This window comes from Nothobranchius furzeri, chromosome 1 (assembly GCF_043380555.1).
Source record: "Nothobranchius furzeri strain GRZ-AD chromosome 1, NfurGRZ-RIMD1, whole genome shotgun sequence".
Lineage (NCBI taxonomy): Eukaryota > Metazoa > Chordata > Actinopteri > Cyprinodontiformes > Nothobranchiidae > Nothobranchius > Nothobranchius furzeri.
This window is the reverse complement of record NC_091741.1, coordinates 89,147,025-89,161,996: the sequence shown is the minus strand read 5'-3', so window position 1 is coordinate 89,161,996 and position 14,972 is coordinate 89,147,025. Positions and strand designations below refer to the sequence as shown.

Genomic DNA, 14,972 nt, shown 5'->3' with positions numbered 1-14,972 from the left:
CTACGCGGCATGTTCCCTTGCCATCTGATCCAACTCACCACCAGGTGGTGATCAGTTGACAGCTCCGCCCCTCTCTTCACTCGGGTGTCCAAAACATACGGCCGCAGGTCAGATGATACGACTACAAAATCTATCATCGACCTGTGACCTAGGCTGCCCTGGTACCAAGTGTACCGGTGGGCATCCTTATGTTCGAACATGGTGTTCGTTATGGCCAAACTGCGGCTTGCACAGAAGTCCAATAACAAAACACCGCTCGAGTTCTGATCAGGTGGGCCGTTCCTCCCAATCACACCCCTCCAGGTCAAGCTGTCATTGCCCACGTGAGCATTGAAGTCCCCCAGCAGGACAATGGAGTCCCCTGATGGAGCACTATCTAGCACTCGTCCCAGGGACTCCAAAAAGGGTGGGTACTCTGAACTGATATTTGGCCCATAAGCACAAACAACAGTCAGGACCCGTTCCCCGACCCGAAGGCGCAAGGAAGCTACCCTCTTGTCCCCCGGGGTAAACCCCAACACACAGGCAGAGAGTCTCGGGGCTAACAAAAAGCCAACCCCAGCCCTCCGCCTCTCACCCGGAGCAACTCCAGCAAAGTAGAGTGTCCAACCCCTCTCCAGGTCTCGGGTTCCAGAGCCAATGCAATGTGTCGAGGTGAGTCCGACTATATCTAGCCGGTACCGCTCAACCTCTGCCACAAGCTCCGGCTCCTTCCCCGCCAGCGAGGTGACGTTCCATGTCCCAAAAACTAGTTTTCTTGTCCGGGGATTGGACCGCCAAGGCTCCCGCCTTGGTCTGCCACCCGATTCACATTGCACCGGACCCTTCATGTTCCTCCTGCGGGTGGTGGGTCCACAGTTGGACGAGCCCATGTATCCGGTTCGGGCTGGGCCCGGCCGGGCCCCATGGGCGAAAGCCCGGCCACCAGGCGCTCGCTCACGGGCCCCAACCCCAGGCCTGGCTCCAGGGTGGGACCCCGGTAACCCTCCGGGCCGGGTACTCCGACTCTTCGTTTTCACCGCCATGAAAGATCCTTCGATCTTATAAATCTTATAAACCGCCTTCCGCAACCCTATCAGGAAGCCCAAAGCGCTGAAGGGAGGTGCTTGGTCACACCGCATCGTTTTTCGAGGCTTAGGGCTTGAGAATGTGTTGCTGGGTAAAGTATACATGACACAGATGCAGACACTGATGTCAGTCACAGATAAACAGAAAACAGATTTATTTCTAACTACCAGCACAGAGCTGTGCTCTTTTCAAGCTTCAGTGTTGAATATAAACTAAGAACAAATCCTGAGGTGTTGATAGTTTTTCCAGACCCCTCCTGTTTATATATGATCATTCCTGCAGGTTTATCTCCACGAACCATCCAAGCCGAGCATAATAAGGTCTTTAGTCATGACTCACATTTTCTCACTGCAGCTCCAATCTGGAGAACATTAATATTTTACGTGTATCCCAGATTTAGTCCCGCTAATCCAACGTTATCAGCTGCTGTGGACATGTCTGAATGTAGATAACAAAGATTAACAGCATCCAACTTGGCTGATAAATCAGTTTTAAAGATTTACACATCCCTGTTCATTTATAAGATCACGGCATTGGAAGGCTTTAAAATGATAGGTGATGCAGCCAGATCATTGCAAATGATTTAAATATTAAGGTTTTTATTTTCCTGTCTTTCCAAGAAACTTTGAGTATGTATATAGTGTAAAATTCAGAATATTGCAGTAAGGTTCATGTTATAAAAATGTTTTCGTTTTCCTTTGCTCTGTGTATTAGCTGTAAATGGGCTTTGTGTGTGGAGGTTGTGAGAGGGATTAACATTTTGTGCCCTGTCCAGCAAATTGCACCCCCAGGCGGCCACATGTGTCACCTGTCAGTAAAACCGGCCCTGTTTCATTGTGATTATTTCTTAATTCTAATTTTGATTATCATTTATTTTTTCTTGCACCAAGTACTGCAGCAGTTTCCTAATGTTGTGTGTCTCGCACATACAACCCTTCTGATTCAGATTCTGATTCACAGACAGCCTTACATGCTCATTTTCACACCTATAGGCAAAAATCGGGATCTCCAAATAACAACGCACATCATAACCAATGCACACACAACATGGATGAGTACTGGTGGGGAAAAGATACAAAGAGGGTAGCAGAACCTCCTTAACCCAGACCCTTCTGGCTGCATCACTGTGAAGACAAAGATATATGCGGGTAATCTCAGCTAGTCTCTCAACATCAAATGCAAACTGTTTCATTCTCATTTTTGCTGAAATGTACAAGAATGTATATCAACAATAAACCTCCCACTCCTGAGAGCATGTGAAGGGGGTATAATCCTTCAATAGCAAGGCGGTCGCTTTCATGCATTTCTGTCAGAAAGCAATCTTTTTCCTAATAGATTCCAATGGATTTAAAGCCTTTCCTGAGCTCCTTATGCACTCTGCTTTCCATGATTTATCCAGCAGGTGTGTCACTCAGAGATTACAGTGCCATGAAGGCAAAGAGAAAGTTTACAAGGGCTCCCAAGTTCTCCTTGTGGTTAGATTTGTTTGTTGTTTACCATTGTGTGCCTGTTTGCATGCAATCAGCTGAATGCCACCTAATTATGCATTTGCATGGGAAACAAACACAAGTTTTTACCCTTCGTTCCAGAGCATAAGCTTATTTATCACATGCCATGCACTATTCATACTAGACTGTAGCGACGACTTTAAGCTAAATGTAATTAGAGTTTCATTAATGGCCAGTTTTTTAAAAATGACGCATGCAACACATTTAGTGTATTTAATACACCGGCTCCCTTATTCCTATTGCTAAGCTATTGATCATTTTGCATACCAAACCAGCCACTCAAGTGTGTTATTATTTTCTTCTGCTCTTAATCTGTAAAACTGAATTGCACCGTTCCTCCTGGAGTCCCGTGTAGGTCGATTATAATGAAACAGAGAGATCCTTTTAAGTGCATTCAGCCATATCGCTCTTTTCTTCCAACTCCAATTTGTCTTAGCCCAGACACCCCTAATCCAATGCATTACATTCCCATTCTCTTATATTTCACTATTTCACATTCGCTGTCTCGTAATCCAAAGGAAGCGCTGCAACCAAAAGGCAGCAGCTCAGTAAATGGTCAGGGCTTTTATTCACATATTTTATTTGATTTCATCTTGACTTTGTGTGTTTTATTGGTCCTCAGGAGTCCTGGGTCATTCTGTTCCTAACCCAAACAAATAACCCAGAAGCTACATATTCACTCAACCCCATGCATATCAAAGAGTCTGATAAATAAGTTCAAATGTCAGCGTGTGCCTCGATGCTGCTCAGTAATCGTGACGATTCAATATTCTTTTTAAGACCAGAGAGAAATGCCTTGACCCTAATCCTCTCAAGAGGCTAAAAACTAGAATGATTATTGGATTTGTCTCCATTTAGAATGGTGTTTTCCTATAATAAGTCTTAAGGGAAAGAAGCTACTGGGATTCATGTACCAACAGTCCCTAAGAGTAGAGTACCGTATTTTCCGGACTATAAGCCGCTACTTTTTCCCATGCTTTGAACGCAGCTTATAATGAGGTGTCGGCTTTACAACGATGGATGCTGGAAAGGAGTGCTACGGAAAGTGCCCCGGAGGATTTTTTTCACAGTAAAACGGCACTGCGTGTTTTCACCGCTTCACCCCGTGATGGTGACAGCAACACAGAGAGTGACACTGACAGTTAAACTACGTTTTCAATTCAGTTGATATCTGTGGCTTTTAGCCTGATGCGGATTATAGTGAGGTGAGCTCTAAAGTCTGGAAATTACGGTACTTTGACTCTCTTTTTCAGTGCTTACCTCGTACCATGTAAGGCTTTTGCTAAGATGTTAATAAAACAGCTCTCTCTGGCTTGTCTCCTTTATGGGTGAAACTGGAAAAATGAGAACATGGTGCAAAAATCCATTTATGTCAGTAACCCCTTCTTTCCACCGGAGCCGTCAGCAGCACATCATAGCTGCTGATAGGAACCGCTGTGGTCAACAGAACCTTTTCAACTGGAGCCGTCAGCAGCGTGACTCGGCCGCGTCTCAGGAGCAGCATGTCGCGGCCTTTACGCGCCGGTTCTATTTTCTACGCGCGACGCCTCTGAAACGGGTCAAGTTCGACATTTTTGGGGAAGGAAAGACAGGAAATCGGACGTGGAAACGGAGCGAAGCTTCCCGAGATTTTCAGAATAAAGAACGTTCTGCCTTCCAGTTGCTTTACTTAAAAAAAAGTTACTAACTGCGCAGCCCCGTGAGAAGTTATCACCTAGCTAGCGGTCTCCTTTGTTTTTCAGGTCCGTATAGGCGATTATAAAACGGACAGAACATAAAACACAAACATTTTGGAGCCATGTTGTAGTTTTCTCCTGCTTGTTGTTGTGTTTACTGATGAAGTCACTCTTGTGACTTCGTGCTCTGTCAGTGACAGCTGCTCCCCTGCTGCTACGCGTCTCGTGGGAAGGGCCAAGCAGCAGCTTACGCGAGCAGTAACGTGCTGCTGACGGCTACGGTGGAAAGAAGGGGTTAGTCATCTTAGACCAGGGTCAGGCTACACTGGTCCTAGAGAGCCACAGTCCTGCATGCTTTCCAGCCATTCACAAACTTGCAGTTGCTAACTGGCCAAACACATCTGATCTAGGTAATCAACAGCAGGAGCAACAAAGATAGTTGGAAAACGAGCTCTCTCTAGGACCAGGGATGCCTGGGTAGACTGAGAGACCATCTATAGGCTCAGGAGCCTTTTGCAGGTGTTGTGGATTCATTAATTGATTAGAGTGTGACACTTAGAGTGAATGTGAGATTTTGAATGTGAAGTTTTCATCAGCTGTAAGCCTTAATCATCACATTTATGACAAATAAAGGCTTGAAATATTTGGATTTGCATGTAAAGAGTTTATCTCATGTAAATAGAAAAAATGCTGGAAGTGGAGAATTAGATTTAGCTCCTTAATTATAATCTCATGTTTTCTTACAATTTGTGTACCATATTTATAATTTTTTCTCAAATTCTAGAAGTGAAATTTCATATTTGTAAGTATTCATCCTTACAATAGGATTGTTTAGATGTAAAAAGTTTTTGTGTTGTACTGGCCATCCAATCAGAATGCAGTCTACCTGCCCAGCTTTGGCAGGTGTCATTGATTGGCCTTTTTAACATGGGGGTGAGTGAGTATACAACCATTTTGAGCCCTGATGAAGGCCCTGTGGGCTGAAACGCGTTGGCATTGATGTTTTTAACAATTTAAGCCATGTACTAATAAAGGCTTTTTATTTTTGTACCTCCTGAGTGCCTCAGATCTCCTTTTGCCAAAGTTTATCTCATGTATTCGTTTCACATTTTAGGTAGAATTACTGATATATATGAACTTTTGCACCAAATCCTCATTTTTAGACTTTCACCTGTATATTTCACTCTGTTCATCACCAGTATGCCCACTGACCTCTGGCTAGTGACACCACCGAGCACTGTCATCCACACAACTGCAGCTCACTGGACATTTACAGTTCTTCCTATTAGTTTCTGCAAACCTTGTCGAAGATTGTGTGTGAAAATCCCACTGAATCAGTGGTTTCTTTTTCAGTCGAACCAGTCTGACATCAACCTTCATGAAACATTCTAACTCATCTGGTTACTCAGGTTGATCTTCAGCAAGGCATCCTCACTCTGTCTTGAGTTGCTGCCATTTCATTGGCTGATGAGCTTTTTGTGTCATCAGCACAAAACAGGTGTTCACAATATTGTTGCTTCTGGGTTTTCATTGCGGGTTTTTGGAGGCCTTAAACACCCGAGATCAAGCTACAGCAGTCTGTGCTTCTTTTGGAAACAATAAAACACGAGCCAAAACTATTTTAGCATGTTTTAAACTTCCCTGTCTTGTACATTGACTCCCACGCCTCTAAGTTGTTAGACAAGCACAAATCTTTATTTCAAATGCTCTGCTCCCATTCATTAGTCCCAAGGAGATTGTTTTATCAAAAAAGGAAATTAATCCTTGGACACAAACACCTGTTTTCCAAGAGGCATGGGTTACTGACAGATCCAGAATCTTGTTAACAACAGCTGTAAAGCGAGCTCTCTTTCTCCTTCTGTCATTGCTTTTCGTCTCTGTGCTGTGTTTCTCTTGCACACTGAGAACAGTATCAATATATCTGAAGGAAAAGATTTTGATAATGTAAGGTAGGCCCTGGGGCATGCACTTGTTGTGGTGTCAGGTGCATTTTTATTGTCATAGTTTTGTAGCAGTCCTGACTAAACTGCTGGACAGCGTCGTCTCATTACACAAACAAGTTCAGCGTGAAAGCTTCAAGACAACGCTCCCAAGAGCAACGCTTTAGAATAAGGCCTATTTATTTATAGAACATGTGAATTTATACATTTTTTGCCTGTTTCTTACTTAGAGTTTGATATTAAATTCCTCTGACGCACCTCATAATCCGATTAGCACATTATTATTCTGGAAGTGTTCATTTGTCGGAGTTACTGTCAAGATTCTGAATATTGCACAAGAAAGTGAGAAGAAATATCTGATGAGATGTCATCGATTCTCCCTGATGTAATCTGTTAATATTATAGTTTAACTGCAATGTGATTACACTACTAAAGTTACAAACTCCACAAACCATGGCGATGACGGATTAAACTGACAGTAGAAACGGGTTCAGCGATCCACTCATCATGTGGCGTTCCTACAATTATTGCTACATTAATTCTTTTTTTGTCTTATAAATAGGGATTTATTATGAAGGAAATGGATCTATTGAGATTAAATGAACACAGATGAAGACCCTGGTGTAGAGGGGGTTGATCTAAGCCAAGGTGATGGGCTGTCAGCAGCTGCGGTTGTAAGTGTGCTGTGAGAGACCCGATGAGAACTGAAATAGGGAGGCAGAGATAAAGGCTCGTGCAGACTTGCTTTAAAATGAAGAGAAAATCAGTGAGTGGCAGAAAGATGAATAATGATGGAACAGATGAGTGTAGCAGAGACTGAATGAAAACTGAGTTGGCGGGCTGGCCAGGCTGGATCTACTCAGCCAAGCTGCCCCTCTCAGCGTGGGACTCAGGCCTATTTCCATCTCACCCCCCCCCCCCTACCCCCCCATTTCTGCAGCCTTTTCTCTCCTCACTGTCATGAGATGTCATGTCCAAAGCTGAATCTTTGAATGAGTGATATTACCCCATGCCTAAAGCCATCCATCTAACTCTTGGGTGCAACCTTCTCCATTACTCATTCTATCAGTATTTATTTATTTATTTTTTCTTCATTTAATTTCTTTTCTGCTCCACCTCACCGTTTCTGGGTGGTGTTGCTGTCTGGGATGCCTGATGTGTTTTATAATGAGTTCCGTGTTGAAGGTTGCACCGCTTCCACACCTTTACTCTATAGAAGTTGATGGTGATAGTGTAGGAACAGGTCATGGAAAGTTAGACTTTAGACGATATCCAAACTTCATTTTGAAGTTTGTTTTTGTGGAAAAGGTTATAAATATCCTATTTTAGTAGTTGTAGAGTAGCTTATGTTGGGAAAATGGTGTTTGACATTGGGCTAATGTCTTTGGTTTTATCAAGCACTATATCTTTATCTTTTTTTAAATAGTCTGGATAATTCTTATTTTTTGAGCCTTTTTTGATTACACTACTAATATCCTTCATGTTTCTTGTGTGTTACTTCTGCTTTGCTCCAATAATGTGTGGTAATAATCTTTCTTACTTGTTCTTATAATTTTTAATAATCTATTTTTATATAACTTGTACTTTAATTCAGCATCTTTTGTCCTCTGTTTTATGAATCTTTTATATAGATATTTTTTTTTACATGCATCTTCTATCCCCTTTGTGATCCATGGCTTATTTGATCTGTAATGTTTTGTAGTGATTTTCACTAAAGGACAATGTTTGTCATATAGTGAAATTACAGTTGCTAGGAATGCATCATATGCGCTATTTTAATCTTAATTTGCAAAAACCTTATTCCAATTGTGTTCTTTAAGTCCACCTGGAGGGCAGTATTGGCTCTTGTTGTTCTTTGTCGTTTCATGTCAAATTTTTTATTCTTTTGTTTAGTTGTAATCCCACAATAATTTAGAAAAATTGCAAAAACAGGAAGATGATCGCTTCTATCAGTTATAAGAAGTCCACCTACTATTTCATTGTCAATTTTATTTGTGAATATATTATCTATCAATGTGGCCGTATCAATTGTTATTCTACTTGGTTTTGTAATTACAGGGAAAAGGGAGTTACTATACATTGTAGTAATAAAGTCTGTTGTTTTCTGATGTCCATTTGGGTTTAGCAAATCTATATTAAAATCACCACATATTATTTGCACTTTTTTATCATTTAGGTTGCTAAACATAGCAGCAAGTTTTTCATAGAATGTCTCAAGACATGATCCCGGTGCCCTATAAATGCAACTTATTATTATATTGCTAGCTTTTTCAGCATGGATTTCAACAGTAACACATTCCAACACATCATCTATGGTGCTTGACATACATTCAATCAGACTGCATTTCAAAAATTTATCAACATATAAAGCAACACCACCTCCTTTTTTATTCACCCTGTTCATTGTAAATAATTTGCATCCTTCCAGTCCCACTTCAGCAACTTTCTCATTATCGAGCCATGTTTCTGATATTACAATTATAGTAAACTTTTTCTTACTTAAACAATCTGTAATTTTTGAAAAAAATTTATACAAGCTTCTACTATTGAAATGTATGACCGATAATGCATTTACCATTTTAATATTCATATTGAATTGGTCGTCTGTATAGTACTCACAAGTATTATTGTTGTTATTGTAGAAGTGGTCATCTGGGTCAGTGTTACTTTCAGGGTCATGCATGTTGTGCTCTGCATAGTTAAATGTTTTGAAGTTGGTTTTCTCAGCGTGCGTGGTTAAATAACCTCCTTGACAGTCCTTTTCATAATCAATGTTTTCCTCTTCAATATCTCTGAATGGAAACATATAATCTGTGTCCAAACTTGTCATTTATGTTTTTTTGTTTTTGTTGTTGTTTTTCCATTGTTGTATGAGCCACAAGGCCAGAAGCATTTTCTATACCTATTGTTCATTATTCAATAATCACATTTCCAGTAGATTCCATTGCAGACTCCTGATTATTTATATTGCTCTAAGTCTTTAAGTTCACTTATCATCACAACTTTCGCTTCTTCGGCAGTGCCATTTAGTCTTATATCACTTTGCAGTTCCTTGTCCACGTCGCTTGTATCTTATGTTGTTTTTTCAGGCTGCGGGCCTGTCTTGCAATTTCAGACATTCTTTTTCGTTAAATGCTCATTTAAATACACACCGGTCCCTTTTAACTTTTTCCCTGTTTCAGTAACTCAATCTTTGTTTTGTGACTCACAACCCGAAGAATAATTGCTGGCTTTGTTTTACTGTCTTTTCTGGGGAGCGTGTGGCATGCTGCAATATGGTGGCTCTGAATACTCACATTCTTCGTCTGAAGGAATTTTATCACTTGCTGTTCAAGCGTTTGCAGCTCCTTTACTGGGGCATCTTCACCATCTTTACCTCCGCCAGCTGTTACTCTAGTGTAGGTTCAGTGTTGCGTCTCGAGTCCACATATGACTAAATCCTCCATTCTTGTGTATTTTTCAAGGTCCTCAATTCGCTGTACCAGGTCATCTATTTTCTTGTCCTTCTCCTTTATCAAATTTTTTTGTTGTTTTATTTCATCTATGAGGTCATTTAGCATACCTTGTTGTTTAGCCACTTTGCTCAGTTCATCAGACATGAAATGAAGCGATTTTTTAATCTCCTCCAACTCCTCTTCAACTCCTGGGTTTGCTTTTCTAGGCGGCATCTCGAAAACGGTGAGAATGATATTTCTTGTGATGGCCCACTGAAGTCACTGTCGGTTTACTTGTTAGTACCTTGCTAGAGGAGCCTGGGCCCAGTGGTTGGTGGAGGATCCTTGTCCTTCCTTGTCCTGGTGGAGCAGGAGGATCCTCATAGTAGCTAGCCTGATAGCTGGTGCGGCAGGCTAGAGCCGGGGCCTGGCCAGGTGGATGGTGCGGCAGGCTGGAGCCGGGGCCTGGCCAGGTGGATGGTGCAGCAGCAAGTCGGTCAAATCTCGATCTGGACGGTGTTTTCCTGAATCCAGCAGCAGCTGAAGCAGAGGGTATGCCAGTCGGCATTCAGAGCCTGGAGGTACTGCTCATCAGATCCTGTCTTTGCATCCCGCACATTCAGGCAAACTCTCCCCAGCTTCCTTCTCTCCCATGCATTCGTCCTTCCAGGTGCAGCAAAGCATTTGTGCTAAAAGGATGTTAGCTAAAACTGCATGCTTCATTTATTGTTAAATTACAATAAACAGAAAACACAGATTTGATGATTCCTAATTATCTGCTTTAACTCACATCTCAAATGAAAATATGTTTAAATTAAATGAATGAAAATGATCAGACTATTAGACAGCTGTTGCCAGTGGTTGTCTAACAGTGCGCTCAGCACAGCGAGGCTGGCACTGTGGAAAATGGCGGACTCGGCAAGTCAAGCAGCTGCTTCTGAGCCCAGAAGATGTTGTTATGCTTCTCAGAAGAGGAGCAACTGTAAAAGATCTAAAACTAGAGTAATTTTAGGTGAAGCCTACAACAGATGGACCAAAATAAAACATTTCAAGTATCGGCAGTAAACCTGGTATGCTGACAGCTGGAAACCCTGTTCTATTGTTCCAACTACAGCCTCACTAGATGTTGCTCTGGTGTTTGTGTTCCGTGTTCAACCTTTAAATGTTTGAGTCTTTCAGGTTTTTTAACCCTTTGATGCTTGGAGATCAGTTATGTCACCTACTGGACCATGTTAAGTTTAGTTTGATTCTTATCTTTCTTAATTCATCGCAGTTTGTTAATATAATGAAATTTGTGTACACCTGTGGTTACATTCCTGCTCTTATATGTGTAAAATATCTATAAAGAACACCTCTGGTGTGTGTGTGTGTGTGTGGGGGGGGGGGGGGGGGTAATCCTGCTGCCGTCTCATGGGGGCAGCGGGATTCTGATGTATTAATCATCCTGGTCTCAAGCTTGCTAATTAATGACCCATCTGTCCCCACTCACTGATGCTCCACTTCAAGCTCTCCTACTTTCACACTAAATCAAGCGCTTGCTCCTGTGATGCAACCAATCAGAAGACAACCTAACAAGCGCCCTCTCTCTCCTGCATCCGGCATTGTTTTCTTCTTTCAGTTTTTTTGTAGCTTCCTCCGAGACATCTCAGGAATTCTCTTCTAATTGTTGGTCTGCTTTAACTGGCCAGCGTTGTTCAGTCAGGGTTGTCCGTGCGTGTGTCTATGTGTGCACTTATGTAGGTGTATGTGTGTTTGTAGGCTTATCAGGTGAGCCCGGGCAGAGTGTCAGATGCAGCAATGGAGGCTTCAAAGACAAGCGCTGCGGTGAGTTCCCTGGCTGCCTTTTACCAACACCCAAAGACCACACCCCCACTCCCCCACAATCCCTATTCCCACTTCTGGGATACAGACTGACAGGAAGGCATCTAGGTCAACAGGGACGGATAGGAGAGGATGCGGAAGGAAAGATAAGCAAGCAGTTAAGGAATTAAGTGGGTGCAAAGTTAAACAGACAGCAGGTAGACAGAATGAATCAGACTGAGTGACAGGCTGAGGAGATTTTGGAAAGCACTGAGGATGCCTGCAAGAGGGGGGAGGAACAGAGAGACGGGATCAGTCAGGCAGTCGACCCTGTGGCCAGGTGCTCATCCAGCCCACCTCCCTTTCACTTGCATGAGTAGAGCTACTTCAAACGCCTGCTGCTTGTCTGCTGCTTTGTTCTGCTGTTCTCTCTGCAGCTGCGAATGTTGTTTTGATGCCACCATCATTGATATGCTTCTTGCTGAATGAAAGTCCTTTTTCTGGCTTCTCGTTTGCGTTTTTTCATTTTTGTATCTTTTGTACCTTTTGAGTGAGTTTATTTATGCGTGTGAGTCTTTTTTTCATTTGCATTTGATGAACAATCATGATCAAGGAGGGGGAACAATGTGGGTGTTTGATCATCAGCCAAGGTTGATTGGTCTCATTTTTCAGGGATCACAGCTTTAGTGAAAAGGTTAATAAGGTTTGGCAGTTAAACTGTAATGTCACAGGTCAACGTTGGTTCGGAAATACAATTTTATTGTTTTAAAGTAATTTAGACTTTTTTTTAGATGCTGAACTTTCTTCACGTGTAAAGTAAAATCTGAGATTATCTGGATAAATCTTGAAAAATTAAATATATTTTACTCAGGTCAGGTTGTGCTTAAATCAAAACTATTAAAGCGACTGTGGTACATGAGTAAATATGTTTGTCTGTGTATATTGTGTATGTTTTTAAGACCTCTTGTGTTTTGGATAAGATGGAGAGCATTAAACTGGTCAAATTGAGAGCAAAGCTGTGAAACTGTGGACCTTGTTAGTGTTACAGATGCCGTATCTTTAAAAATGGTCATTTGTTTAAACATGTCTATAATTGATGTTATAGCTGACCACCCAAACGATTCATAAAGCCAAGTGATAAAATGTCCAAAGAAGTGCAGCTCATGAATGTGATTTCTGTTTAATGTTTTCTAAGCATCAGCAGGAGAGCAGGTGGTGTGGTGGTGGTTTCCTGAAGAGAAACTTAGACTTCAATGATGCTGGCTGCAGAATACATCATAAATGTAGTTCAGTATATTTAATGAAACACTCTTAAATAGGAGAAACCATTTGACTAACCATGTCTTCTTCTTCCTCATTTTCCTCCTCTTCCCTCTGTTCCTTCTTCCTCCTCCTCATCCTCCTCCTTCCAAATAGCAAACTCTGGAGAACAACCTAACTAACTTGGTGAAGAGAAACAGTGAACTGGAGAACCAAATGGCCAAGCTCATCCAGATCTGTCAGCAGGTGGAGGTATGTACCCTAACGTTTCTGTCGACAGATTAATATCCATTTATTTACCAGATAGATTCTGGGCAAAGTCAAAGGGAAGCTGGTTCACATCTCCAATGGTCAGCTCACAACTTCACCTCAGGGACACTTTTATCATACACAGAATCACATCTTGGTTACATTTAAAATAACTAGTTAGGCTAACAAAAGTTTTTTTCTGTGGAAGGAAAACTGCAGCTTGGCAAGCCATCATATATGTGGATATAAGGTCTGGCCACAATTCATAGAGAAAGTTCAGTCATGTGGCGGAATCTGTGGTTGTCTTTCAAACGCGTCTCCACGTGCTATTGGACAACAAACATGACGTACTCACCGTTAGGGATGTCGGTGAACAGGAAAGTTGCCATAAGCTGTTGAAGAAGATGCCAATGCATAATTTTTCTAAATAAAGGACTTAAGTACCTCCATCTGCACTTAACTCAAATGAAAAGCCCAAGTCTGAATATTCTAAAGCTGATTGCGCGTCAAAGCATTAAGCCTCCGGCAATCCACACAGGGTCGCCATCCTTCCCCCTTCTTCTTCACCATGACAACGGGCGCAGCCCAGGGGCTCTCTGATGGCTCAATGACCCCGTTAGCTGCCATGTCTGCTGTATAACATACGAAAGATCAGATACTTAACACAACATGTCACCCAGCTCCTGGTGCAATCCACCATCATCTCCCGTCTCGATTACTGCAATGCCCTTCTAACTGGTCTTCCAGCCTGTACTGTGAGACCTCTTCAAATGGTCCAGAACGCAGCGGCGCGTCTGGTCTTCAGTCAGCCAAAAGAGCACACGTCACCCCTCTGTTCATTGAGCTCCACTGGCTACCGCTAGCAGCATGCATCAAATTCAAATTGCTAACACTAGCTTACAAAGTCCGAGATGGTACAGCTCCCATCTACCTGAATCCTCTTGCAAAGGCTTACGTCTCAGCCCGGCTGCTCCGGTCATCACGGGATCGTCGGCGTTCGACTGCTGCCGTCTCTCAGCGCCGTTGGTGCCAGGATTGTGGGCGCTGCCTTGAGCGCATCTGTCGCGGGTGTCGGGCGAACCGCGGATCGCTGGTTCCATCCGGCTGGCGCGGTGTCCTCGCTCTAGTGCCCAGCCGTAGTTGCTCTTCCAGCTTGCTGTTCTCTCTGTCAAGTCGCTCGATCTCCTCGCCGAGTTGCTGCATCTTTTTTGTCTTTCTTGACAGCACTAATCCCACTTCTGACACCAATGTAGCGGTCTGCGCCGCCCTTTGGCTGGGTGTTTGTGAAGCAGCAAAGAAGAGTCGACAGGTAGCAGCCATAGAACACTTTTAATAGCCGGATGGCTCCCCTTTTCATCCCCCCCACACATACATTTGACTCACGGTGCCAACAGGCACCGGATAAGAACAACACAGCGTGAACACCGAACTGAAACAAACACTAGCATAACCTCGAAAAATATAACCCTCAGAACACCACAAACTGAATAAACAACCCCAGTTTACCGTCCCCCCAGAGTGCAATGCGGCCTTGCCGGCCTATCATTGTCAGGGCCGCCACAATATTCATAGAAACCGTCTGTTTATATGAATATTATTCATTGACTCGTGTTAAGACTACTGGTGTTTGTCTTTTTTTTTTTGTTAGTTTTTTGTTTTGTACTTTAATGTATTTAATTTAAAAGAAAAATTTTTTTTGCTGATATATTTATTTCTCGTTCATTATTTTTACAAATTTAATATGTTTTATTCATTTTTCCTATAATTATATCATTGTGTTATTTTTTTCTTGTCTTTAAAATAACCAAATAAACATGATTGATTGATTGATTGATTGATTGATTGATTGATTGATTGATTGATTGATTGATTGCTTGATTGATTGACTGATAAATCTGGATTAAACTACATTCGACCTGAGCTTAAAAGCGTGAAAATACCTGCTGCATATGTGCATCATAACTGACTTTGGGTTCCACTTCATTTTACCGTGTGCAGGTAAATGAGCAAGTGTTGCAAGGCACCTCACCTGTTGAG

General features: G+C 42.3%; 1 protein-coding gene across 4 annotated transcripts in view; it reads left to right on the top strand.

Annotated features, from left to right (window-relative positions):
* Nucleotides 1-14,972, top strand: part of mid2 (midline 2) — a 296,983-nt gene that overhangs the window by 217,067 nt on the left and 64,944 nt on the right. For 3 of the 4 annotated variants that reach the window (XM_054739119.2, XM_015946671.3, XM_054739120.2), the window contains exons 3-4: nucleotides 11,385-11,450; nucleotides 12,843-12,938. In XM_054739119.2, coding sequence (XP_054595094.2) covers nucleotides 11,385-11,450; nucleotides 12,843-12,938 — 162 coding nt within the window. The remainder of the gene's footprint in view (nucleotides 1-11,384; nucleotides 11,451-12,842; nucleotides 12,939-14,972) is intronic. The other variant, XM_015946679.3, reaches the window with a different exon arrangement.